Below are 25,259 nucleotides of genomic sequence, written 5' to 3'. Positions count from 1 at the left end.
CCAGCAGTATTGGGTCATTTAGGTTTCTGTGGATTAATGGGTTAGGCTGCAGCCCAGGTACCTTCCTCCTGAGCTTGTACAGCTGAGTTTGTGTGATGTGAAGCAGCAGTGCATCAAGACATGTTACCATTTCATACACTACTTCTCACCGTGAGATCTGCTGAGATGTCCTGACCAGCAGTGACCTCCTCCCAAATCCAGAACACAAGCATTGCTTGAAAACAATCCATTCCATGCTGCCTGACTTGGGGACCTGAAAACACAAAGTGAAAATGAACCGACCTTGCAGGAGGACTTTTAACAAGGATCATTTTCTACTCCAGGCCCACAGCATTTTCACTGAAGTGCTCCCTGTGAGTGCCCCCATCTCACAGCTATTCTGACGTATGGCTTTTCTCTATAGGACTCATGCAGTCTGTATCTTTACACCCCAGTGGGTCTCAGTTATAACAGTTCACACTCATCCAAGAAACTTGCCTCTGTCAGGTACCCTTTATGAATACCTCTCTCTTTGTATTTTAAAATTAACTATTTAATTAGCAGCTGGTTTCTTTGTTTCCATCTGGGGAATTTTACTCTGCTCCAGCTCCCCTCCCTGAAGTTAAACAACATTGAACAAGCTTTCGTAAGGTGCAGGCACTTCATTGTTCTCTTTACACAAGATATGGTCAGTTACTGTTGGTCTTTAAAGGCTGTTGTATTCAACAACAGAAATTATAAGGCTATGCACAGACTTCACAATGCAAAAGAAATTGTTAGGTTTAGGCACATTTTCCAAATCTTCATATGTTATATGACTGCTTAAAGGTTTTGTGGTGTTGTTTCAGCCGGGATGGAGTATGCACATTAACCATGTTGCTAGACAAATTATTTCCTGCTGCATTTAGTAGTGCTACAGCAAGCTGGCTTTCCGGATTCTGCTGACCCGGGGAAGCAGCTAATGCCGCTCCATTTTATGCTACTGTGTCTTGTGGCCTTTGCAAAGCACATAAAGGCTTTTCACAGGACCCTTTCAAAACATTACTGTTATTTCTTAGGTGGTCGCAATAGTTAAGAGTGAATATAATGTTTATATAGTTTTTTGCCATCCATGGTACCTTATTTCCTTTTGCATTGTGTATCTGAGAGAATAGATTCGATTTTGTCTTTAAAAGCTGTGTTACTCTTGGTTGACTCGAGACAGACTGGTTGGAAATCCCGCAAATTTGGACTGGACAAAGCATGATAGAGATTTTATTCCTGTTCACAGGCTTAAGTGGCAGAAGTTTTTGGGTGTTTTTTTTTTTTAGTTGTTTTGCCAAGGTCCTAAACACAATTAAATCAGGGGTTAGTCTCTGCGAGTGCTTAGTTTGCCTGATTTCAGTTGTATGGGACTGTATTTAAACCACCTTTTTGTTTGTTTTTACGCTGAACTGCAACTTCTTTCATCCATTCTTTCCCTTGAGGACGCTTCCCTCTATTGCAGGTGCGGTAAGGACAGATTTAGCGAACTCCAGAGTCTCGGCCACCCCTCAGGCTGTCGCACACCTCCGCTGTCCGGCCGCCGCTGCCGGGGGGAGCTCAACCTCCGCACGATCTCCGGGCAGGGCTGACCGGGAGCCGGCCGAGCCCTCCCCAGGGCACCGGGGGTGTCGCACCGGGATCCCTCCACCGCCCCGAGCGGCCCACAAGCCCGCTGCCATCCGACAGACAAGTCGTGATGATCCGTTCCTCCCCGGCTCGGCTCGGCCCCACCGCCGCTACTCCCGCCGCGGCCGCGCCCCCGGTCCCGCCCCCTCCGCGGTGACGTCACCGCGCGGTGACGTGTCGCCCGGGCGGTTCGGCGGCGGTGCCCGCCGGAAGCGGCGGGAGGCAGCGTGGGGCCGGCGCTGAGGCGGGTTGGTGCTGCCGGAGCGGGCAGCGTCGCAGTGGCGGAGCTCCAGCCCCTTTCCTCCATCCCTCCTTCCCTGCGCGGCAGCGGCGGCACCGATGAACGGGCTCCGAGCGCTCGGCGGGCGGGCGGCGGCGACCTGGGTGCCGATCTGCCTGCTCCTGCTTGGGCTGCTCCTGCCCGCAGCTGCCGGGGGATGCGAGCTGGAAGCTGCGGACGTTGGCGGTGGTCGGCGGGGAGGACGGGGAGGTGCCGCCGCCCCTGCAGCGGAGCCGGCGGCGGTTGTGGCAGGTAACGGCTCCCGCGCGTGCCGCCGGCGGTGGGGGGAGCATCGCGCCGGCGGGGGTGGGGGGACGAGACGACGGACGCCCTGAGACCGGGACCCTGCCCCGCCCGGCGGGCACCGCGGTGCCTACCGGCGCTTCCGAGCCGCCTCCCTCCGCCGCGGGGCCAGCCGCGATGCGGCTCTGCAGAGGGCGCCGGGCCGGTCTGCAGGGGGTCCGGCTGCGGCGGCGGCACTGCGGTACTGCCCCGGCCGGCCGCGCCGCCCCTCCCCGGGCAGGAGCCCGCCGCAGGATATGTGCAGGATCCTGTTGAATAGCGATATTGTTGAGAGCCGGAGCCGCCGCTTCCGCGTCGGCTCCCGCGGTGCCGCCCGTGTGTGCGGTGGGTGTCTCGGGCGCCGCCAGCCGCGGCCCCGGCCGGGAGCTGCCGAGCTCCCCGCACCGCGGGGCGGCTCCAGGAGAGGTGTCCCGCGCCCTCCCGGCGGGGCTGGGGGGCTGCGGCGGCCCCGCGGGGGCGGGTGAGGTGACTCACGCCGACGAACTTGCGGGTCCTGCTGTATAGCAGCACAGCTGTCTACAAACGTCGCCCGGGAGCCCGATGCTGTAAAGACAAAGGTGTCCATCCTGTACCCTCGGAGGGGCTTTAGTTCTCCAGAAAACTGTGGAAAGCTTTTTTTGCCTCCACTTGATTTTTTTTTTTTTTTAAGTGAAATATTTAGGCTACCATACTTAAGGCAAATGGTAATGCCTGCAGTTAAAAACTGAAGCATTTAAAGTAATCTAATTTCAGCAGACTTTGATGGCTCTGAATTGCTTATACACATTCTGAATCTATCTTGTAATGTATCTTGTAGGAAGCTTTACGGTCTTTAGACTGTTCACTTAGGAAAAAGGGATTTGTATGTTAGGAAGTACTCGAACACGATTAGAAGTTTGTCATGTCTCATAATGTGCTTTTCCAAAAGCTCTCTAATTGGAGAGAGAGTGGAGAAGGTGAAAAGGAAGAAAACATACCCTTTCTGAATCAAAGTAGTGTGCATTTTTATCAGAGATAAACTTCTGATATTGTTTGGAATACTATTGACATCTGGAGCTAAAATGCATGGGTTTCTTCTCAGTGTAACACTTTAAAAACATGAATTTTAATTATAATTAAGGAAACTTCAACAGTATTTCTGAAATAACTCTGAGATAGAGATGCAAGGCTATGTGATCTAGCAATTACGTTTGAGGACACAGCATTTCTGAAATCTAAATTGTCCAGTCTGTTGGTTTGCCGTATAAACTGAGGAAGTTGGAACATCCGCAGCCTGTGAAGCAGCAGTCAGACCTCCCAAGGGTGTTGTGAAAATGCTGTATTGGAAGAGGGTTTTTTTTTTGCTTTTTTTTTTTTTTGTTTAATTCCCCAGACCATAACTAAGCTGGTTGTAGGTGGTATTAAACAGTTTTAGCTATGTATAGTGCTGTTGCTGTCTGAATTTCATGCCTAATCAGTTTTGATGTGTCAGCTTGTATGGAAAAAAAGTATTTGTGTGGGGTTTTTATTTTTTTAAATTATATTTTATGGACTGTAAAAGTACTGCATTGTTTGTCAGCTGTCTTGGTGCCCCCAGCAGAAAACCTGGTGAAGAAATACATTTATATGAGAAATCTAACATGTTTTAAGTGCATTTATTGTGTTACATGACAGTTTGGTCTGGAAAATACATATGGTTAAGAGCCATCAGAATCAGCTCCAGTCTTTAAGAGGTTTTTGACATAGTTCATCTATGTTCATCTGCTTGATAAATATGGTGTTTCAATGGATCACTTGAGTTGTTTGCCTGTTTGGTAACTAACCCCCAGATAGTTTTAAGTTACTATTTGCTAAACTGGAAGGACTCTTGAAAACCAGATGACATGTTCAGGATGTGGGTTTTTTTTATAATATCTATGATTCTTTCCTTAAAAGATAAAACTTGCAGATGTGCCGCCAAGTTAGGAGGGATTGCAGAAACTCATCTGGAGAAGAGTAGAATAAGCTTTTAATTTAGTAATTTTGATAAGTTTGAGAAGTACGATTTAGAAGACAAAAGCTGCTAGGTATAAAATGCTGTGCTAGGAAGAGGCTCAACCAGAGGTGTATGTGCAGCACAGCTGGACAAGCAGTCCAGGAGTCCTGGTCATGAATTGATCTGAATAAGCAATGTGCAGCTGGCAAAAATGAGTGCTATCCTTGGATATGTTAATCCAGTTTAAATTACAGAAGGCTCTTATTTTTTCTTTTTGATCGTGCTTTTGGGTCTAGTCTTGAGTATTATACAATCCAGAAAGTACAGAGGATTGAGAGACACAGAAGCTTGTGACCGATGCAAAAAATATTAAAGTATTGCTTTATTTTGGGGAGTGGAAGAGGCTGTGGGAGTAGTGTGTGTGTAAGAAATAGTTCCCAGAAGCACATTTATATATATATTTTTAAAACTCTGTGTTTTAACATGTAGGTTAAGACGAAGTAAATTGTAGTGGCCAAGTTTTAGGTTAAATACAAGCTGGAAGGTTTTTACCTATAACAGTCAAATAATGTAGATTGTTCAACAGTTTCCCATTGTTGGAGGTTTTTACTGGTTTACTAGAAGAAGCTGGCAAGGATAATCAAGACACTTTACAAAAAAGGGATGTACGATCAATTTTAGGACTGGGAAAGCCCCAGGAGATTCTACTCCTGCCATATTTTATCAGATATTCAGTCATTTACTCAATTGTTTATATAGATTATCATTACTGTTGTCTTCCTGTGTGTATGTGCCTTCTTAATGGTAATTTATAAATGACAGTTGTATATGTAAAACCTGACACTGCTGAAGGTATTTAGTCACAGTCATGAAAATCAGATCAACGAACTGTTTCTACTGGGTGGAACACCATGAGGCTGCTTGCTTGTTCAGCTCTGCTTGTTCACTACTTAATTTGGTAGAGAATTATAAGGAACCTTCTGTTCTGAGTCTGAAGATAACACTGGGTTCTCACATGCACTTTATTTATTGATGTTTAATTTAGTTTGTAATTCTGGATAATTGTGCATTCCTTTCTTGTTTAAAAATTTAAATTTAATCCAGGATCATGGATTAATTTGGCTGCGTTTCAGATGAGGCTAAGTACCTGGACCTGTATTTGGCTAACAAATTTCTCTGAAATAAAAATGGTCTAGCTCAATATTGTAAGCCATTAACGACAGCACTACATTGTATGTACTAAAGAAACAATGGACAACATAACATAACCTTTTCCTTGAAGTAATTAATTTTTTTTTTTTTTTTAATTTTAATTGAGTTTCCATTCTGGAACTTATCTATCATTTTAACGCTCTGAGCTCTTCAAAGTAATCTGGCTTCAGCAAGTCAGGGGTAGGGTTTTCTAGAAAATGTCTTTTTTAGCTGCAACCTCACAATTGGTTTTAGCAATTGTAATGTGGGTGGCTTTCTTCTTTGGAGTGGACCCCAGCCGGCCACTCCAGCAATGTTAGCATAGAGCACGAGTAGGAGTAGGTGTGCTCATCCTAATACTCAAACCCACAGGAGGGAGGGAGTTCCTGCTCCTTTTCTACTTTGTACCCTCATTGCCCCCAGTGTTGTGATGACCACTGTCTGTTTCTTTGGCTTGCAGGAATGTTCAAAGAAATGCAGGCAACAGAAAACTTCTGGATTTCTTACCAGACTCATGACATACTTTTAAGCACTAGGACCAGTGCAAAGAAGAGAGATGATGGGACTGTGTGGGTGGGGTCAGCAGTACAAAGCGTGACCTGGCTCCTGTGAGGGTGTGAGTCCAGCACTTGTAATTTCCTTTGCCTGTAGCTAAATATTTCTGCCTTCCAGCATTTTCACTGTAGCTCTCCAGTGCATTCTGCACCTTCTGGTGTCCTGTGAACAGTTTTTTTTCCCTTGACTCTCAGCTTCACCACTTCTGAAGACTTACCTGGTCTTGCTGTTGGGAATTATCCAGGTTATTTAGCTGTTGTTTTCTTTTTCTTGTCTTACAGCAGTCAGTAGTAGACCCTTTCTTGAAACCCCTCAGTGGCCCTCCCTGAAATTCTGTGACTCAGTATCATCCCTCCATCAGCAGGTTTTTGTGTTGCCCTTTCAGCTCTAAGCTTTCTGAAGACAGCTCTGCTTTTCTGGGGGCCTCCTACCAGATTCTGGTGAGCTGCTCCTACGCAACTTAGGCATGACTCATTTTCTTCTAAGTGATCAGTGATACTGATCTATCATAACTAGGTTGAGCTGCCATGTATTTGTCGAAGGAGGACTGGACCAAATGACAGAAGCAGTTGATCTTGATAAGATTTCCCATGATGATTCTATCACTATGAAAAACACTTAAAAATGTAGTTCGCTTTTTTAAAAGTAAGCAATTCAATTTGTTGTAGTGTGTGTTTTTTTTTTTTTCCCCTTGTGTGCTGTAACTTGTATGGCCTTTTGTATTTCATATTTGCTCTCAATCAGCATTGGGGGGAGAGGAAGGTGCTGCAAAGAGCTGTGATGTGGGAAAGCTAGGAAAACTACTACAGGTTTGGGTGTGGGTTTTTTTTTTTTTTGGTATGTTTTTCTTTTTTTTTTTTTTTTGGTAATATTTAGTGCATTGTCAAAAACTCCTCAGAAGTCAAAACTCTTTTACATAAGAGTTGATGCTAATTTACTGCAGAAATCCTGATGTATGAGAAGACTTCATTTGGATTCGTTTGTTACATCCTGTCTCTGAAACTGGCTTTTTAAAATACAGGAACTTGAGATGTTTATCTTGATCACATATGGTATCCCTTAAGAGTAAATAATCACTTTGTATGTTGCCTTAAAATAAGCGCATATAAATTTGCAAACCAAGGTGAGTTTAAGTTATTACATAAGTTAGTGTTATTCTGCCTTTGGATACTACTAAGTCTCTCCTGTTACTATGGAAACTATCTTTGCATATCTGAAAGGAGGAGGGGTGAATAACAGGATAATGCATTGTTAAAATTTAGGATTAGCATAAACAGAATGTGATGATTGCCTCGTTATGATAAAATTTGCATTCCTTTACTTGATTTCTGTGAGCACTTTAAACTTAACTAAAGAGAGTCCATTACTTTTTTTTTTTTTAGATTTTATTTCATTCTGGTCCCTGCTTCTTTTGCTTCCAATGCCAAAAGTAGCGGCATTTTTCAGAGACCTGTTAGAGGAATCCTTAAATCTGCATAATGAAAAGTATTCCAGAGTTTTAACTAAAATCTGTCTTGAAAATTGTTGATAATGTGCTTGCCAGAGCATTTGAGAATTTGAGTTAACAGCACTCATTATAACAGAACTGCTGACTCATTTGAGTCAACAGTATTTGAATTAACAGGTAAGAACCACCGACCTTTAAAATCTCATTCTGGTGGTCTCTAGCAAAGATTTTTTTAAAGTATGTCAGGGGAAAATTTGTTCTCTATGCAGACAGTGTTATACTATTGCAGGTGAATCTTGCTTCTCCGGTGATTCCCGGATGCAGAGGTGGGAGGGAATCTGTCCCTGCCTATTGCAGCTTGTATGGGAAACCACAGGCAGCACCACAGAAACTTGTGTGAATTGCAATGGTTGTTGCGGCTACTTGGATTGTGTGAAGCTTTAACTTGTGAAGTAGCTCAGAGTTTATAGGAATGCAAAGATAGCTTTGATCCTTTTCCTCTAGGCAATGCTTTCTGTTTCCTACCTTTTCTTCTGCATCATGAGGCATTTAAAACTGTCAGCAGCCCAGCCCCCTGGTACTGTCTCCAGTTAAAATGTTAAGACCTGTTTTTTTTTGTGTGTGTTTGTGTAGTTATTGTTGATTTGTAAAAAATTGTCATGTGTTCAGCTTCTAAAACTCTTACCCTCAGTAGATGCAGTAAGCCGGTGAATTTTCTGTTTGTATGCCTAGATGTAAAGCAAATAAAAATAATAAGTCTTATGTTGGTTCTCTCTAGCTACAGTCTGAAAATGACAAGCTTGATTAGCTTCTCCTCAGAAATGCTAGCCAGGATTTTTTTTTTTTTTTAAAGAACAACAAGCAAGAAGTATTATACTGTTAACAAATAAACAAAACCACTCATGTGGTCTGGAATGATTCTGAAACAAACACAAAAGTTAATTTTTCTGAATAGGAGACTTCCTTCTACTGTAGTTTTGATCCTAGATTGCTCTATGTAGAAGGTTACAGGATAGCTCCTTGCTGTGAAGTTGTATACCTGTATGAAAAATACTGTTGGCTTAAGTTATTTCCATTGCCTAAAGATGTACAAATGATTTTGAAGTGAAAATGAAATTACTTGTTTTTAGTGCTAAGTGTTGTTTACTATTTTGCTAAGTATGAAAATTAGACTGTATAATATCGTGTAGCTCCAGTACTTCTATTGTGATGTGGCAGGAAGGAAAAGTACATTTATATCCTTTTCTGCTTGCAATTTTTAGTTGCAAATGAAACGCATCAAGACAGCTCTGTCTTCTCCAGAGTATATTTTTAATTTTTCTTTGAAAAACTTAACTTTACTAGTACTTTTTTGGAGTGTGGCTGTTTCAATCCCTTTTCTCCTACCTGGTTCATGTTCCCTGAATATATGTACTGAAACATGACTATCGGCGCAATAGAGAGCATTGTAGTTACTTTGGAAAGAGCACAGTAATATGTCAGTCTAAAGTACAGGTAAGAGACTGTGAAATTGAATCCATTGGCTTCAGTGAATGAACCTATATCACGTATTCTCTGGGATTTCTTTTTAAGACTGAATTTTCAGTAAATTAATATTTTGCTTTTGATCCTATTAAACTGTACTTTTGATAATTGATCTTATTTTGGTTGTGTTGCAGGCAGTGATAGGAAACCTGTAGCTCTGAAGTCTTTGAAGGATGTTGCTTAGTTATTGATTTAAACTGACCTTGGTGTGTGTAGGCCTTTTCTCCCTCCCTGCCTATTCTGTGTGTTCCTGCTGCTTAACATTATCATGGCTGGAGATGAGCTAGTTTGGGGAAACTGGTTGAGCTGAATGGTGGAATTAATTTTTTTTGCAGCAGGATCAGGTCCTTGCTTCAGGTCAGTGCCCAGCTGTGCAAGGGCATCTGTGAGAAGATACCAGGAGGAATGCAGTACTAACCATTTTAGTAGAAGCCCACGTATGCCAAGTAAATAGTAAGTGATTAGGAAAGGGAGAAGCAATGTTTTACGCAGATGTTACCATCTGTGGAGTTGAAAATGACATTCAAAATTGGTAAGGAAATACTTCCGCCATACATAAAATTTATAAAGGTAGACTATTGGATTAGCAGTAGAGCCAAGATTTTAGCAGAGCTTCTTAAAGAGCTTGGTTATTATAGATCATAATAGCTTACAGAAAAATACGTGTTTTGGAATTAAACCTTTGTTTTGGGAGTTAATTTGGTTTTTAATATTTGATTTACTGTAAGAGAGAGTTTATGTCTAGAAACTAAAATCAATGGACTATGACACTTGCCTGGCATAACTATTTACTTCTATAAAGCAAAACTTATTAAATGTGATTATGTGATTTTATTAATACAGGATAATAAAGATACATTCCATTTTGATCCAGGTGTAGATGTTTCAAAGAAAAAAAACCCACCTATCTGAACTCTAAATGGATCCAATTGACTACTTATAAACTTCGTTATAAAAGAATCCAAGTAAAACTGGTTTGTTTCCTTTATTAAGTAAACATCCTTCCTAAGATACTATGCATCTGTGGTATGTTTCTCTTTTGTCACAAAAGCACCCAGACTCATGTTTTATGTTGCCTCATGTCTGTTCATAACACCCTAATAACAGTAGCCAAGGCTCTGATTTTTCTTGATGTTATTGAGCGTTAAGACTTCCTTATTTCAACAAAATGGAAGCTCCGTAAACAACCTTGGCTGTGATCAGGTCCACAGAAATTGCTATTTCCTTACAAAAGAGTGATAAGCAATCACAGGTGAAATGTTGTCTTAATGGGCAGAAAAAGGATGCATCTTCATGAAGCTAGATGGTTACAAGTGGAGCATTATACTATGTAGTGAGTGGAAGTTTGGCGTGTGGCGGGATGATGAAGGGGAGCTCATTAACTACTGTTGCCTGCGGAGATCTTAGATGGCATTTAATGATACGGTGTGACAGAGTGATGAGATGGTAGTGTCAAAGTGCAAAAAAGTGGGGCAGGGAGAGAGAGGAGGAAGGAGCTTATTTTATTTAGTACGTTCATACTGTTAAAAGTATACTTGGTCTGGATTTAACTGAATAATTTCAGCTCTGATTAGCTGTTTATTGGAACTTTTTGGGAGTAATAGTGGCTTGTTCTTTGGAAAAAGCCTGGTTGTCGGTCAGGAAGAAACACTACAAGTTATGAAGAAAGGAAAATAGTATACTAATTGTTCTCACTTGAAAGGATATGTAAAACTAGAAAAGGTTTGAATCAAGCTTTTGTGTATACATTTTTGTGCATGAAGAGAAACTAGAACTTCTTGGTTTTAAAGGACCCGCCCCGTGGCTGTGGTACTTGAAGCTAAAGCCAATGTATGTTGGCAGCTATGGGTTAGGCCTTCAGCCTGTCCTCTTCCTCGTGCTGACCTATCTCAGTTTAGTTGCTGAATTCATTTTTCTGCTGGAGTAACTTGGTGAAGTTGACTAAGTGAAGGTCAGATGGATCCTGGGCTGGAAGCAAGGGAGGCCAATGAGGTGGAGGGATGGAGAAATGGAAGAGCATTGGGGTTTCAGATGGGTTTCAGATTTTAGGAGGTGATAGTGAGGATGTGGTAGAGTTTTTTGAAATGATTAGTGTTATAAAGGAGGCAACCATAGGAAGACCGGTAGTTGTTTTCATGCTGTGAGACCTGGGGGCATTCATTGAAAATCAGAAGGTTTAGATATATCCCACCACTTTCCGTTTTCCTGGAGGAAAGGAGAGAGCACATCTGTGTGAACAGGTGGTGTTAAACTAGGAATCTCATAGGAGTGCAAAACCAAAATGTTTTGTTTCAGGGAAAATTGTTCTTGCCATCACCCTTTGTACTGCACCACGTGCTGCTAACTGGTGCTGCGCAAGGTTGAATTAGAATGGACACCTTTAAGTCAGTGTGGCCAAATCATATGTTTTTTCTAGTCTTCTGTGGAACTGCAAGGGGTGTTGGGGACAAGACAGTTTGGCAAATACTTGCTGTTTGCCATTAGCATTTCATTTTTAGTTTTGTGGAAATGTTTAAAGTGACTGCTAAGGCAGGAAGAATAAGAGTAAAATGGTTAAAGGAGAATGTCATAAGGTGGTAGTAAACTGCATCATAATTTTTATGATAAGTTTTTGGGAGATGATGGTTTTCAACTTGAGAACTGGCAAAATTTTTACTGGCAATGACTAACTTTGTAGATTGATTTTTATTGAACTGTGTTTATTCCATTGATTTGTGTTCATTTGCAGTGTCCTAAATGGTATCTTAAGACTGAAATTTCTTCCTTTTCCAGAAGTTAGTAAAATTACAATGACTTTTTTGTTATTGATTCTTTTTTTTTTACCACTTCTAGCTTTCTGTGCTCAAATTGCTGTCAGCAGCAGATTAACATTCTTACAGAAGCCAAAGAACAACACAGCCATTGTCTCGTTACCCAAATTGTTGCATTTTTCTTTCTTTAAATATGGAAGTAGTAGTTGGTTATTAATTTGAATAGAATTTTTTAAGTTTTAGTACAAATGTTTTAATAAGTATTTCTTTAATTCTGGTCATTTGGTGTTCCGATACTGTGTTTTTTGGCTCTATAGACTGTTTGAGAAGAGTTTAGGCAGAGGACTAAGCATACCAACTGAAGATACTGAGTTTTCAGGATACTATAATGTTGCTAACCTGCTTATAGTCTAGATGTAGTGCCTTGCTGTCTGAGATGAAAGAACCAGTGGCTAGTCTTTTGCTTTCAGATCTTACTGTGGGTGAAGTGGAGATTTTAAGCAGCTGTAGTGTTTTAGGTAGTAGTGTGACAATTTTGAAGATCAAGCAACCCGTTGCTGAGTATCAGTGAACCCAATTTGCTTTGGAAAACGGGCTTTTGCTCTATAGCTCCTACCAGGCCACTCTTATTTACAGGATGTTGAGGGAAAATAACTTTAAAGAAACTTTTCAGATTTTCTGGCCTCTTGTCTCTTTTTTTTTTTTCCTCCAGAAGGTTTCTAAGGGTTATAAAAATGAAAATGATTGTTTCAGTGTTTCTTGTATGATTGTGAATATTTTAATTGAATCTATTTGGTCTTGCCATGAGTTCTGCTCTGAAAAGTGACTGCAGAAATGTTTCATGAATGTGTCTTGTTCAGTTTGCGTTTTTCAAATATTTTTTGATCTACACAATAAAAATGAAAGTGGAAGTGAAACACACTGGTAGTTAACAAGAACATTTTGCACGTGAAAATTAAGAGAGGTGTGGTGTTTGAAGGAGTGAAAATTCAGCTTGCTTTTCTAGGTCCGTGCTGTATTCTTCAATCATCATAAAGGACAAGCTTAATTCTGGTTTGTTTATTGGGAGTGTAGCAAGAGACTTGTTAGAAGCAGGAAGGAGCATGTATTTCACTATCAAGACAGAGCTATAATTATCTTTTCCTTGCCAAGTTTTGCATTCAGTATTTTGGAGAGGACTTAAATATGAAATTCTCTGGCACTGTCTGCATGTGGATGAGAATTGTAAACATCAGCTGTAAACTACGATGGAAAGCAACAGCATAAGTCCTGGAATCACCATGGAGGCTGCCATTTGTACAGCTGCTTGGATATTTCAAAGAGCTCCTGTTTGGTGAGGTAGTGAATTTAAGATCAGAACTTGAATATAGAGCATTTGTATTGTGTGGAACTAAAGCATATATGGCATTTTGGGCTACAAAGGTGATTGGGGTCTGGAGCATCTTTGTTATGAGGATAGACTGAGCTGGGTCTGTTCAGGCTGGAGAAGGCTGAGGGGGAATCTTATCCGTGTTTATAAATATCTGAAGGAGGGTGAGTGTCAAGATGATGGGACCAGACTCTTCTCATTGGTGTCCAATGGTAGGATGAGGGGCAATGGGCACAGACTGAAGCATAGGAGGTTCCATCTAAACATGAGGAGAAACTTTTTGACTTTGAGAGTGACAGAGCACTGGAACAGGCTTCCCAGAGAGGTTGTGAAGTCTCCTCTGGAAACATTCAAAACCCGCCTGCACACATTCCTGTGCAGTCTACTCTAGGTGAACCTGCTTTAGCAGGTAGGTTGGACTAGATGATCTCCAGAGGTGCCTTCCAACCCCGACCATTCTGTGATTTCTCTTAAGTATTTTACCTAATCCCAGGGCTATTGGATACCTAGTGGAGAGTGTATTTCCTGGATGTTTTCTTAATGTTAGTATGTGAAGTAAGTGTAAGTTAGAGACATGGTAGAGTGTGAACTAGGACGTTTGTACTGGTGGCAAGTACAGGTGCCAGTGCTAATGAAGAAGTTCTCCAAGTATTGCAGCTGTAAGTGCTAGGGTGAGGTAAGTACTGTACTTTAGCTGTGCATCTTGTTCAAGAGCTATAAGGAGCCTTCTATGTTTGCATGAATAATGAGCCTTTGGCTCTGACACGTTCACTGGTTTTATAAAATAGCCTTACCTGATGGTCTCAGATTTCTCATTTGGAAACATTTTTAAACTTGCTTCCTCTTTGGCCTATCTCAAACTTCTGTCAAACACAGGTTACTTAAAAGTGCAAGTTCTAGTTAGCTCATTTGTTAAACAGCCAAACCTCCTTGATTTTACTGATTGCATGTTAGTAATTTTCTGTTTACCATACTTCAGCTTTTGTCCAGTTGTCATCCCTTACAAAGGAAATAGAGAAACAGTGTTTTCTATTTGGCAGGGCAGGCAGAAAGCTTTGCTGTTGGCTTCAGTGCCACTTCCAGAAGGGATTGAAGCATGTTGGGGTGGTTACTGGTGGGGTACAGGGCCTCGAGCAAGGGAAGCAGCCAGCTCCAGGGCAGCTCTTGGTGCCCATAGTCAGTATTTTCAGCAGTGAGCTCCTACCTTCTCTTTGGCTTTTCTGCCTGGCTGTTCCTTATGCCAAGGCTATTGTTGTTGTGCTGGACTTTGAGAATGCGGCATCATTTAGGAGCTGGTGTTTCAGATCATGCAAACATAAAGATGTGGTGGGAAAAGCATACTTGGGTGGCAATTACTGTGCAGTTTCCTGCCTCACCTATTCATTATTTTCATTTGTTGTTTAACACTGTTGAGTTTGTAGAACCCAAAGGTGTTAAAGTGCTTACCCATGGTGTTACTTGATCAGAGCTTTAAGGATGGAATTAATTTCACGTCTCTTGAGGTGTCGGCATTTGAGCTAGAAATCTGGGCTTTTTCTGTAACAGAGTAAACTTGTTTTGCCATGAGGTAGAGAGCCCCGTTTGGACATGTGGATCACACCACTAACCCTACTTGCTGTGTCAGTTAGATTCCTGTTGAGTGTGAAGAGGACACTTACTTCAGATATAGGGGAAAATGTTGCTCTCCTCACTTCTAGTGAGTACTGTTCTAGGAGCCTTTAACATGCTTGACTTTAGATATAAACAGTTTTTGAGTCAGGTGTTTCTGCCATGTTTGTTTAACATGTTTAAATTTTTTGAATGCTACTGAATGAATAATTACTGCTCAGGCTGGATATTAATTTTAGTATTTATCTTTACAGTGCTGCTTAAGTTTTGTTTTCTATGTAATTTAGCTTTAAAATGTTGCAGGGTTAGGTTTCAGCCTATCAGTAATGTTACCCAGCAAGCTGTAATTAATGTTACTTAGTGGAGTGGAGGCAATGTTAACTCCTTCTCTGTCTTTGGTAGCCTTGTTAGCTATAATTTATTACTTTCAGAAGTTTTGCGACTTAGTAGATGACATATTTACTGGAGAAGATGACCTATGTTTGAATTCACTTCAGCTTTTGAACAGTTTTACAAACTTCAATTGAATGGTTGGGCTGCAGTGTAAGGAAATTAATTTTTTTAGGATGTAATGTTTCATAATCTGTTTTGTAAGATTCTTTTAAATGTCTTATCTGTTGAGTCATGCTGTTGAATTTGTCTTGCCTCCTCCACCCCAGCAAATCTTGTGGATGTTTTCTATGTTCTGATTGTGTACCCCAGCCTCCTTAACAGGCCTTCATACCTTATTCGATTCACCACACATATTTTGCTCCAGTTTAAGAAAGGGAAAGGAATACTGAAAAACTAAACACAGCCATTCTCTATTGCTAAACTTCTGATGCAGGAATTGTGCGGGTGTTGTAAAATGCTGGGTACAACAACACATAACTGAAAATGCTGTGTAGGTCCCAGAAGGAATTTCTATGCTTTGCTAGATTTTTGTGTGTGGATATAACATGCTCAGCTGGTTTTAGACGTATCAACCTGTGTTCATGAGAAGTACCAGAAGTAAAGAGTACACAGCCATCAGTTAATGTGGTCTGAAACTCTTAACAGAAATATTTTAGGTCTGTAGATAAGACTGGAGCATAGCTATGGAAAAAGGAAAGAACAATTCCACCTCTGCATTAATTGCATCTGGGAACTTCAAGTAACACTTTGTACTTCATAGCAGAATGTTGTGCTAAATTAGAAATTGTGATATCCTCGCCCACAATTGTTCAGTATCATGCAACCGTGATTGGTTTAGTCACAGGCAGAATATTGGTCTGCCTACTCTCTTTGCAAGCTACCATAGCACTGGAGTTGCTCTTAGTGGTTCATTACTATTCATACGTGTTTTGCAGAAGGGAGGATGAGAGTTGTGGCAGTGTCTTTTTTTTTTTTTTTTTTTATTTCCTGGTGGCATAGGCTTATCTCTGAAAAATATCAGAGAGAAAGAGAAAACCCCAAATCTTCATGAATGTTTGGTGACATATAATCTGCAGCTTGTTAGGAGGCTACAGTTTTCCTGTGTTTGAGGATCTTGGGCTAATGCTGGAATCTGCAGAGAACTCTTAGTTGCTATATCTGACTAATGCAAGCTGCAATAAATCAAATTAAATTCTGTACTGTACTTCTAAGCACAGCTGAATATGTTCCATGTAATTAAGGCTTCTAGAAATCTGCAGGGTAACTCTTTATATGCAAATCTTTTAATAACTAAATAATATATTTAGAAGTAGTGATTTGTCTAGTATAGAATGACTTATTCTGTCAAGTAATTTTTCCACTTTATATATATATATATTTGTTTTTTCCTTGGGCAATACTCTGGATTTGGTTGCCTGTCCAACTTTTGATCACACCTGTTATTTACCTCCTTAGGTGATTGTCAAATGGAACTTGCTAAGCAATGCATTCAAAAAAAATAATAATCCAGAAATAAATCTTTGTGCAGCTTTTGCTTTTACGTTGTTTACAAGGTGGTTCACTTCAGATAGGGAGTGCATGATATGAGGGCAAGTACTTGAGAAATGTGGAGTTTGTTCTTAACAAATATGATGCAACGCCATTTAGATTAGTTAAAGCCTTATTACTTTTTGTGTTTGCTGTCCCATTAATGCCTGTATCATTGCAATCAGAGTTTATGGTTGAGCCAACACTTAATGGTGGGAATGATTTTTGTGTTCAGTCTAACACACCTAATATTTGTAAAAGGACTTTACATTTGGTATTATAGTGATAATAATAACCCCTCTGAACTGGGACCTTACTTGTGTATAGTGACACTAGTAAATGACTGAATATTCCATGAATATGAAAAAAATCCATAATAAAAGTAGCATAGATAGCTTTCAGCAAAAGGTGTGTCAAAATTAATTCATCCATTCTCTCCGTGCACCTGCTTGGTGTAGCATTTCATGTGCCAACCAGCTGTCACTGTTGCCCAACCAGATTGTAGAAAGAACAGAAGAAATAAGAAAATCAGAGGCAAATTAGAACAACTAGTGAGAGGTTGCCAGTATGTTCTTATGAAAGTTCAACAGAGGATGGGTGCTGGTTGAACATGGGTAAGGAAACAAAATAAAAGTTGCCAGTGAAATGAGAGTTGGGCCAGGGTAAATCTCTGGTCAAGGAAGGATGGCGAAGATTGTGCATGCTGCGCAATGCGTTGTGAAAATACTGCATCTGTTTAGAAGAAAACGCCTTGACATTAATGACGTTTAGATATACAAGTCACTAAGGTAGCAGTAGTGACAGACTTGTTTTGTATAGAGTTCTAAGGGGTGCATATGTAACTCCTAGCCATAAGCAAGTTGGGAAATGTTGCTTCGGATTATTCCTTGTTTCTCATTCTTTTGGTGTGTTTGTTCACGTAAGTAAACAATATTTTGTCCTAACTGTTTAAGAAACAAGTATAAAGCAAAACAGAAATGTGAAATTAAGAAACATCTTTCATTATGTGGTTTACTTTTTACATGAGAAATGTGGTAATTCTGAAGTTTTCCACTCTGAGGGTGCCTGGCAGGTTACAGTGTGTATTCTTTATTCCACTTATGGCGTACCCTCTTGCATACTTTTGTTGTGACTGGAAGTTATTAGCGAATTCACTGATAAAGCACCCTTTGTTTTTAGGGTAGGGTTTAGTAATTGGTTTACTTGGAAAAAAAAAATGGTTTTGTAGAGTTTGTGTCAGTGTATGCATGAGAACTGATTGCCCAAAAAATAGTACTACTGAAATTATGCCACAAGAAACCCTGAAGGTTGTTTTCACTTTTCTGTAAGTGATTTAGCCATACTGATGAGTACCTTGTTACTGCCAAAGACCTGGATAACAGACAAAGACTGTTGTATGGTTGTATCAAATTCTTATGTTACCTAATTTTTAGAAGAATTAATGGAATCAAATTTTTATCTGACCATAGATTTTTATGGATCACTGAAATATTGTATTTGGAACAAAGTGATCTTGGGCAATATTTTTATTTCTTTTATAAAAGGGAAAACTTAGTTGCATTTCTGCAGAGCATATATTGCTGCCGTCTCTTATTCAAAACCATTTTGCTGAAGTTTCACTTCCTGTTGTGGGAGAGGATTCAATTCCTGTGGCATCAACTTTAACTCAAACACTGGTGTCTGCTTCTTCAAGAGAAAAGCCATGTATATTATTTATGGTGTTGTAATGTGGAAATCCATGGAGGCTATTTTGGAGTATTGGAATAATAGCTTTTTCCAGAGATGGTCCTTTCAGACAATTGATGCTATTATTCACAAATACAATTTTAGGCATATAGTTGTGTGCTTGTCCCTCCTCATTGGTCCAAAAGTGACTGGTTAAAACCTTGTTTAAGAACATAATCATTACCTTCCAAAACTGGTGAAGTAGCTTATCTATTAGCTTAGAATATCAATCTGCCTGGGGCTTGAGAAAAGGCTCTTGCAAGCACATAGTTGCAGCACAGTGATTCAGTGTCACTCTTCCTTACAAAAAAACATTTACTAGTTGCCTTATGTCTTGAAGTTGTGAAGACTTATTCCAGAGTGCCTGATTTTTATCTTACATAAAATAAACATGGCTTTATGCTCCACACTTAGATCTCGCTTTGGAAAACGTTTGGTGTCTTGGACATGATGATCAGTAGAACTCATTGTCATAACTATGTGTGTGTGTTGTGTATTTTGTATTGGTTGGGTTTTTTTGTTTGGTGTTGTGTGGGTTTGTGTTTGGTGTGTTTTTTTTATAGCTAATAGCTTTTCAAAATACTATATAAAAAACAAAAACCAAAACCAACATTCTCCGGTTCATTTTTCTCTGACTGGTTTTCTATCACTCTGCCTTTCTGCTTTTTTCATATGGCTTTTCCATTTCTTCCTTTGGAATTATGCTCACTGTGTTTGGAGATGAGCAGAACAGAACACACTACTCAAGCAAAGGAGGTGTAATTACCTCTGCATTTCTCTGTTTAGTAACTTTTAATAGCTGCTTATTAAGCAAATAACTCAATGGAGTTAACACCAATTAGCAATCTTTCTTGTAAGAAATTCTCTGCTAAAACAAATTCCACTGTGTATAATTACCTCAGGTGACTTACTGCACAGATCAACAATGGTGAATTTTTCTGTGACTTCACCTCCACATCTCCTGCTCCACAGCTTGGGGTTGGATTTCTCTTCAAATTGTCATAGATGACATTTGCTGTTGACACACTTTACTTGGTCAACAGCAAAATTCATTAGGATGGAAGAAGATTGTTATGCTTGGTATCACTTCTGCAATTGAACTTGTAGGTCTTCAGCATTGATAGGGCAAAACGGGGAGGGAGTCTTAGTTCTTGTTTTGACTATAAACTGAGAAGTCCTCTGAGTATAAAATATTTGCTCCATACATTGTGTTTAATATTTCTCTGCTGTATTTGTATCCTGTCTCTGATAAATTGTCTTATGTTTGGTTTTACATGTTGTACTGTCTCTTCTATTGAGTACAACAGCTTATGAAAAAGATTTTGTATGATTTGGTTGCTGTTGAGTTTGGCTTCAGATAAAATACTAGATTACCTTCAAGAAACAAAGCCAAAATTTTCCAGAAAGAACTGAATGTGGCTGTTTTTCTCCTAGAACGTATTTATGCAGTATTTGGTGTGTTGGTAAGAGGCAGAGAAAACTCGGGGCACTCAGGTAGCTGCATAAGGGCAAGTGTCATTTTCCCTGTTTGGTAAACATTTTATGTTAAACAGCAAACAAACAGAGGATGTTCTATCAGGAAACTGTTGGCTCTGTGTGACCAAGAATTCCTATGGATTCAAACTGAAATGAACAAGCAAAACTTCCTTCATTTCTACTAATAAAATGTTTTTACCTATGAAATGACAAATTAGATCATCTTTTCAGAGTAAATCCTATAAAGAAGCAACATTTCATTTACATGTTGTGTAAATTTATTATGCATATTTATGCACAAGTTTTCTTTGATAATCTTGCTTAGATTCCAGTGAGTTACAGTATCTCCAATTTGGTATTCAACTACAATAATATTGTTTAGTTTCATCACATTTCTCTCCCTTTCAAAGAGAAGGGAAAGTCTCTCTTGAAAAAAAAGCATGTAAACACATGTTTACATCATGCAAAAATGAAATTCTGTTGCTGGTGTTTGGGAAAACAAGAAGAAATAGGAAAATTGAAATGCTTACAGATTTTTGTTTTTACTGGGACCTGGTTTGATGGAGGCAGGTTCTAGGTGGGATAAACAAGTGGTGAGATTTTGTGATGTACTTGTTATTTTAACAAGTGCCTAGCATCTTTCACTGGAAATACTAATGTGGAATGAAAAAACACAACCACTGTTTCTGGGGAAAAGTTAAGTTCATGATGGACCAAATTTTATGGTTTGAGGGAGCACTTTGCTGAGTTCTCTGAGCTAAGTGTGTACTTCATCTGGGAATCTGCACAGCATCAGGCAGTCCTGACTGCATTCATTTGGAAGAGCTTGAAATTCAGGACTTTTTACTTCACATACAGCACTGAAACTGATGAACTACCACAGCAAGACAGCTTAAAGTGTCAGTCAGGCATTTCTGCCCTGGTGTTCATCAGTGTCTCTGATGGGATAAGGGTGTTCATATATCAATGATTTTAGCATGCTTATGCTGATTTACAATGATCTTCCTTTACAGTGAGTGGCAATCTTCTTTGTACATCTAGATATTAGTCTGCCTCTGGAAATTATAGGGAAAAGTTTCTTAAAGTTTAAATTCTGAAGTGGCAGGGGAGAAGAGAACTTTGCCATAAGCTGTTGCTTAGAGAGGATGGCTTGGTAGCTCTAAATGATCAAATTCAGCAGGTTGCCCTAAACTTAAAGTGTATGAAAGTGCCTGTTATGAAGAGGTCTCATAATTGTTTTGTGGCCATCTTTGTTCTCCTGCAGGTTAATTAGGCTAAACCCTGAGATGGACAAACACTGAGGAGGCTAAAAATAAGGGAAGGTATTTGTGTTGTTAATGGAAACATGTAATGCAGAAGTTTGCACCCTTAAAGTCTGTGTTTGCCTTTGGCAGTTTTTGAAAAGAAACTTTTTTCCTTGCATGCAAAATTTGATTGCTATTTGATGCCTTCTTTTTTTTTTTCTTAAGACTGGTGTGTGCTTTGTGCAAGTGTAGCCATGAATGAAATTCTGGATAGGTCTCACACTGTTTTCAGGCAGTGGTGTTAATCTGGAGTTGCTCCCTTCCCTGTACAGAAGCAGGGTTCGATTATTAGGGTCAAATTACCTTTGTTCTTGTAATGCTATTTTCTTAATTATCTTCTTTGCACTGTCAAATTGAAACAAATATTTTTCAGGAAAAAAACACACATCACCAAAATACCTGGTTCTTAACATTGTTTGCAGGAGTGTGTGTGCATGCAAAAATAACTTGCACTGGTTCAGTGGGGGGAAAAAAAGAAACAACTAAACACAAAAGAAACAAAAACCAAACAAAACAAATAAAAGAACAAAAAAATCTGATCAGCAATGTGTAGTTATGCATATCTGACATTTTATTGCTGATAAAATGAGAACCTAACCAGAATCAAACCACTATAGCATACCCAGCATTGCTGGGAATGGGAAGGATAAAGAGAAATACACGGTTGCCACTGCTGCTTTAAAAGAAAAACAGCAAGTTAGAAAGTGAAGAAGTGAAGGAAGAGGGAATTAGCAGGTGTATGTCATCAAGTAAGAGAACAATAGGTCACAATATGATGTGACTTTTGTGGTTGAAAAAATACTAGGAAGAAGCAGTAAGAAGATGGATTTTGTATCAGAACATCAAAACTATCTGACAATAGTTTGATAACACCTCTTTCATAGATGAGGAGATTGCTGAGAAACGGCAATGCAAACCTTGTGACTTGAAATGAAACATGGAGGACACTGAGGGATGACCTGGAAAGGGAAGAACAATACAAGCACAGTAGGGATTAGGTTTGTGTGTGTGATGAGGTGGAGGGAGGATTGACAGAAATGGAAAAAGCAGCCAACTAATTTATTGTAGGACCTGACAGCATTGAAAAGAGAAAGTAGTAAGTTATGGTCAATTTTCTTCTGACGTCTAAATATTAAACTTGTGTAGAATAAGAGAAGCACAAAATACTTATTCCTATCACCTTATTTACATTATGTGTTGGTAGGCATACCTATCTGGCAGTGTATGTAGCATCTTGTAAACTTTTTTTTTTCCTGCTAGATAACAAGTTGAGTGTTTGGAGTGCTAAGAATTTCTGTAGCTTGTTTGAATCACGCTGTTTTCCTGGCTGTGAATTGAGCATGCAACAGCACAGGCTGGTGGTTCCAGCCATCGCCTGCGCAGTGATGTGCAAAAAGTGATTATGTTTGCTTTGTGAGTCCTGCCTGAGGCGTGTGCAAGCTGAGTTAAATATTTAGACCCATACAGAAAGTCTCAAGAGTGACTTATGAAATCAGCTTTCTATTGTCTTCCTGATGAGTTAATGACGCACCACAGAGGCTGGAGCTTCAGCTGGGCTTGCGCTGCAGTTGGTTCCTCTCTCTCATGCTCATGCAAGGGACCGTGGGCTGGCTGGGCAGTGCAGCTTTGTGCAGAGAAGGGAAGATGCTAATGAGATCTGGTTCAGAGTTGGTTTGCAGTCTCAGAGGTGACAGGAAGACACTATGCAACAGCCATGGCTGAATGATTGCCCTGATTTCCTTGTTTCTGTTTGAAACCTCTCTGGGGTGTGGCCTCTATCAGCCACATCTTCATGTGGGTGGTTAATTCTCTAGAAACCGATAAACTGGTGTGCGGGCACAGCTGGGGTGGCACCATAAGGTTTGGATCAAGATGCTAGGGGTGACTGAACAGATTTGGGACTCTGGCATGTTTTTGAAGGAAAATGAAACTGTTGCCTAGATTTGTTGGTTTTAAATTGCCATTTGGCTTAATTTGGACAAGGTTGAAAACCATTCTCAAATTTTTCTTCCCTTGAGGGTTTAACTCAGCTACTGCAGGCGTTTTTCTGAAGTAGGTCACTGAGCCTGTGCTCAGTTATTAGTATATGAACTTGGCACATGTTAATATAGTTTATTATGTAGCAATACCTATGGGATTAAAAATAAAAGTATTATGAGAAAATAAAAGTCTTCAGAGGCCGTTTCTATCAAGATGTCCCTGTAAAAAAAAATGTAGCTAAAATCCCACTTATCTTCATTTTATCTAGTTGCTTGCTTTTTGTTACTTTGGATATCTTTTATATAGTAATTATGTACAGACTTACTTGCCCTTATGAGTGTACTGGCTTTTGTACATACATAGAAGTGTACAATTCTGACAAATGCTATCTAATTTGAAAAGTGCAAGTGTGTGTTTAAGCATGTAAAAGAGTATCTCCTTTCATGACAGCCCTCACCCTCTTGCTGTCTCTTTTTTGCAGTCATTTCAAATTGGCCTGCAGGTAGAAAGCCCTTTCAGATAAGAAAAGGATTCTGTGTGTGTTGATTTAAGGAGTTTAAAAGAAAAAGTGTGTATATGCTGTTATGTATTATATAATCTGGGCAGGAGTTACTAGTTAATTGCTTTTAGAATAAATGGAATACTTGCTTTTAGAGGAAAATTAACAGAAAATGCATGTTCTGGAGCTGGACATTTCATTTGTCTGCTCAATGCCCTGCATTTGTGCAATATTTTCTGGTTGTTTGACCTCTCATGGAAAGGTGTGCTTAAATGATGATGAAAGGAATAATTCTCTTCAAGGCACTGCTTTGGTAGCAACATAGGATTGCACTTTTAGTAATGTAGATTTCTAGATTTTTTTTTTTTTTTTGGTCTCTGCAGGTATTTGCAGAATTCTGCCATCATTTGAAAGATTGTATTTGACTCTCAGCTTTCCTGTTATCTAAGTGTGGGTTTTTTTTTCCCAATTTCTGTAAGTTTATGGCATTCTGTACTTGGAATACTAGATACTTAGCTTTTGCCTCAGTCTAGTAGTGTTGAAATCTTGTCTATGACTTTAAAATAGTGGTGTTTTAATTTCCAAGCTAGGAGAATTTTCTTCTATTAATTAGGTTTTACTACAACAGATAATCCTTTGTAGGGGATCAGTAAATCAATAGCCATGTGATCTTGCATGAAACAAGGGAGTTTAAAGAACTCCAGTGTTTAAGTTTGTTTATTAAAACTTGGGTTGAAATAATTACCCTTAAAAAAAAAAACCCAACTGGCCCACCGGCCCCAACCCCAAATAACCCACAAATAAACTTGCATGCAGTGCAGAGATGAAATTTTACTGCCTGTATTTTGCTTTACTTACTGACTTCTATATTCTCTGAATTTGTAGATTTTAAAAAAAACAAAACAACGTCAATGAAACTTGCAATTGTTTACACCAGTAAATTTAATAAACTTAATTTTTGCTACATTTATTTTTTTACATGTCAGTTTGCTGCTTGAGACTGATTAAGTACTGCTACTTAAAAATGTTAATAGCTTTATTCTGCTTACTAGGTAAGCTATTCCTGGCAAGTGTTAGAGAAGGTTTTAGTTAATTGCATTAAAGCCCACCTTTCAATAAATAATGCCGAAGTTCAGTGTGCAGTTACATGGAACAGCTCATGCTGTTCAGAAAAGGTTGGAATGAATTCTTGTTGGTGTTCTGTTTAAGCCCTGACTTTGTTTCAGGATTTATATTGAGCTCAGTATTTTTCCTGTCGAGGTAGAACTTTCAGTTTAAGAACTGAACTCTATAGGAATAGGTCGAGGTACCTTTTTAGGGTGTTGGTTTCATTAGTTCTGCATATCTCTTTAATTTCACTTCAGTTTAGCTGATTTTGGTTGCGACTCTGTATTAGTGCATTTCATGTGTGCAAGCATTCCTACAGCTTTCTATTCAAAAGATGGGTAAAGTCTAAGGTTACAAATAGTTATTTTTTGTGGATATATTGAATGTTTCTGTAAGGTGCTTTTGTTACACTGCTCTAAGTAGATCAATAAAACTGTTGGTTGACTAACTTATCTCCTTTTCTACCACACCCTTTACTTTCCCTTCTGCTGTTAACTACAACTTAGCTACCAGCATCTTGAATTTTATTTTTGATCAAGATTGCAGTTGTAGTGCAGTAACTTATGTAACTCTCTTTAATAAATCACTTTTTCTGCTTATTAAAACAGTGAAAGCATTTTGACAAAACTGTTTTTTCTTCCCTTCTCCTTCTTTACATG

The 25,259-nt window shown here is 39.5% G+C and overlaps 1 protein-coding gene across 2 annotated transcripts in view; it reads left to right on the top strand.

Moving 5' to 3' along the window:
* Positions 1 to 1,831: 1,831 nt before the first annotated feature.
* The window catches only part of STIM2 (stromal interaction molecule 2), a 64,983-nt gene continuing 41,555 nt past the window's right edge, over positions 1,832 to 25,259 (top strand). For both annotated transcript variants that reach the window (XM_082050327.1, XM_082050328.1), the window contains exon 1: positions 1,832 to 2,161. In XM_082050327.1, the coding sequence (XP_081906453.1) occupies positions 1,969 to 2,161 (193 nt within the window). In that variant the 5' untranslated portion in view covers positions 1,832 to 1,968. The remainder of the gene's footprint in view (positions 2,162 to 25,259) is intronic.

The sequence above is a fragment of the Streptopelia decaocto genome (assembly GCF_964273445.1).
Source record: "Streptopelia decaocto genome assembly, chromosome: 4".
In the NCBI taxonomy this organism is placed as follows: Eukaryota; Metazoa; Chordata; class Aves; order Columbiformes; family Columbidae; genus Streptopelia; species Streptopelia decaocto.
This window is presented reverse-complemented; position numbering and strand designations above follow the sequence as displayed.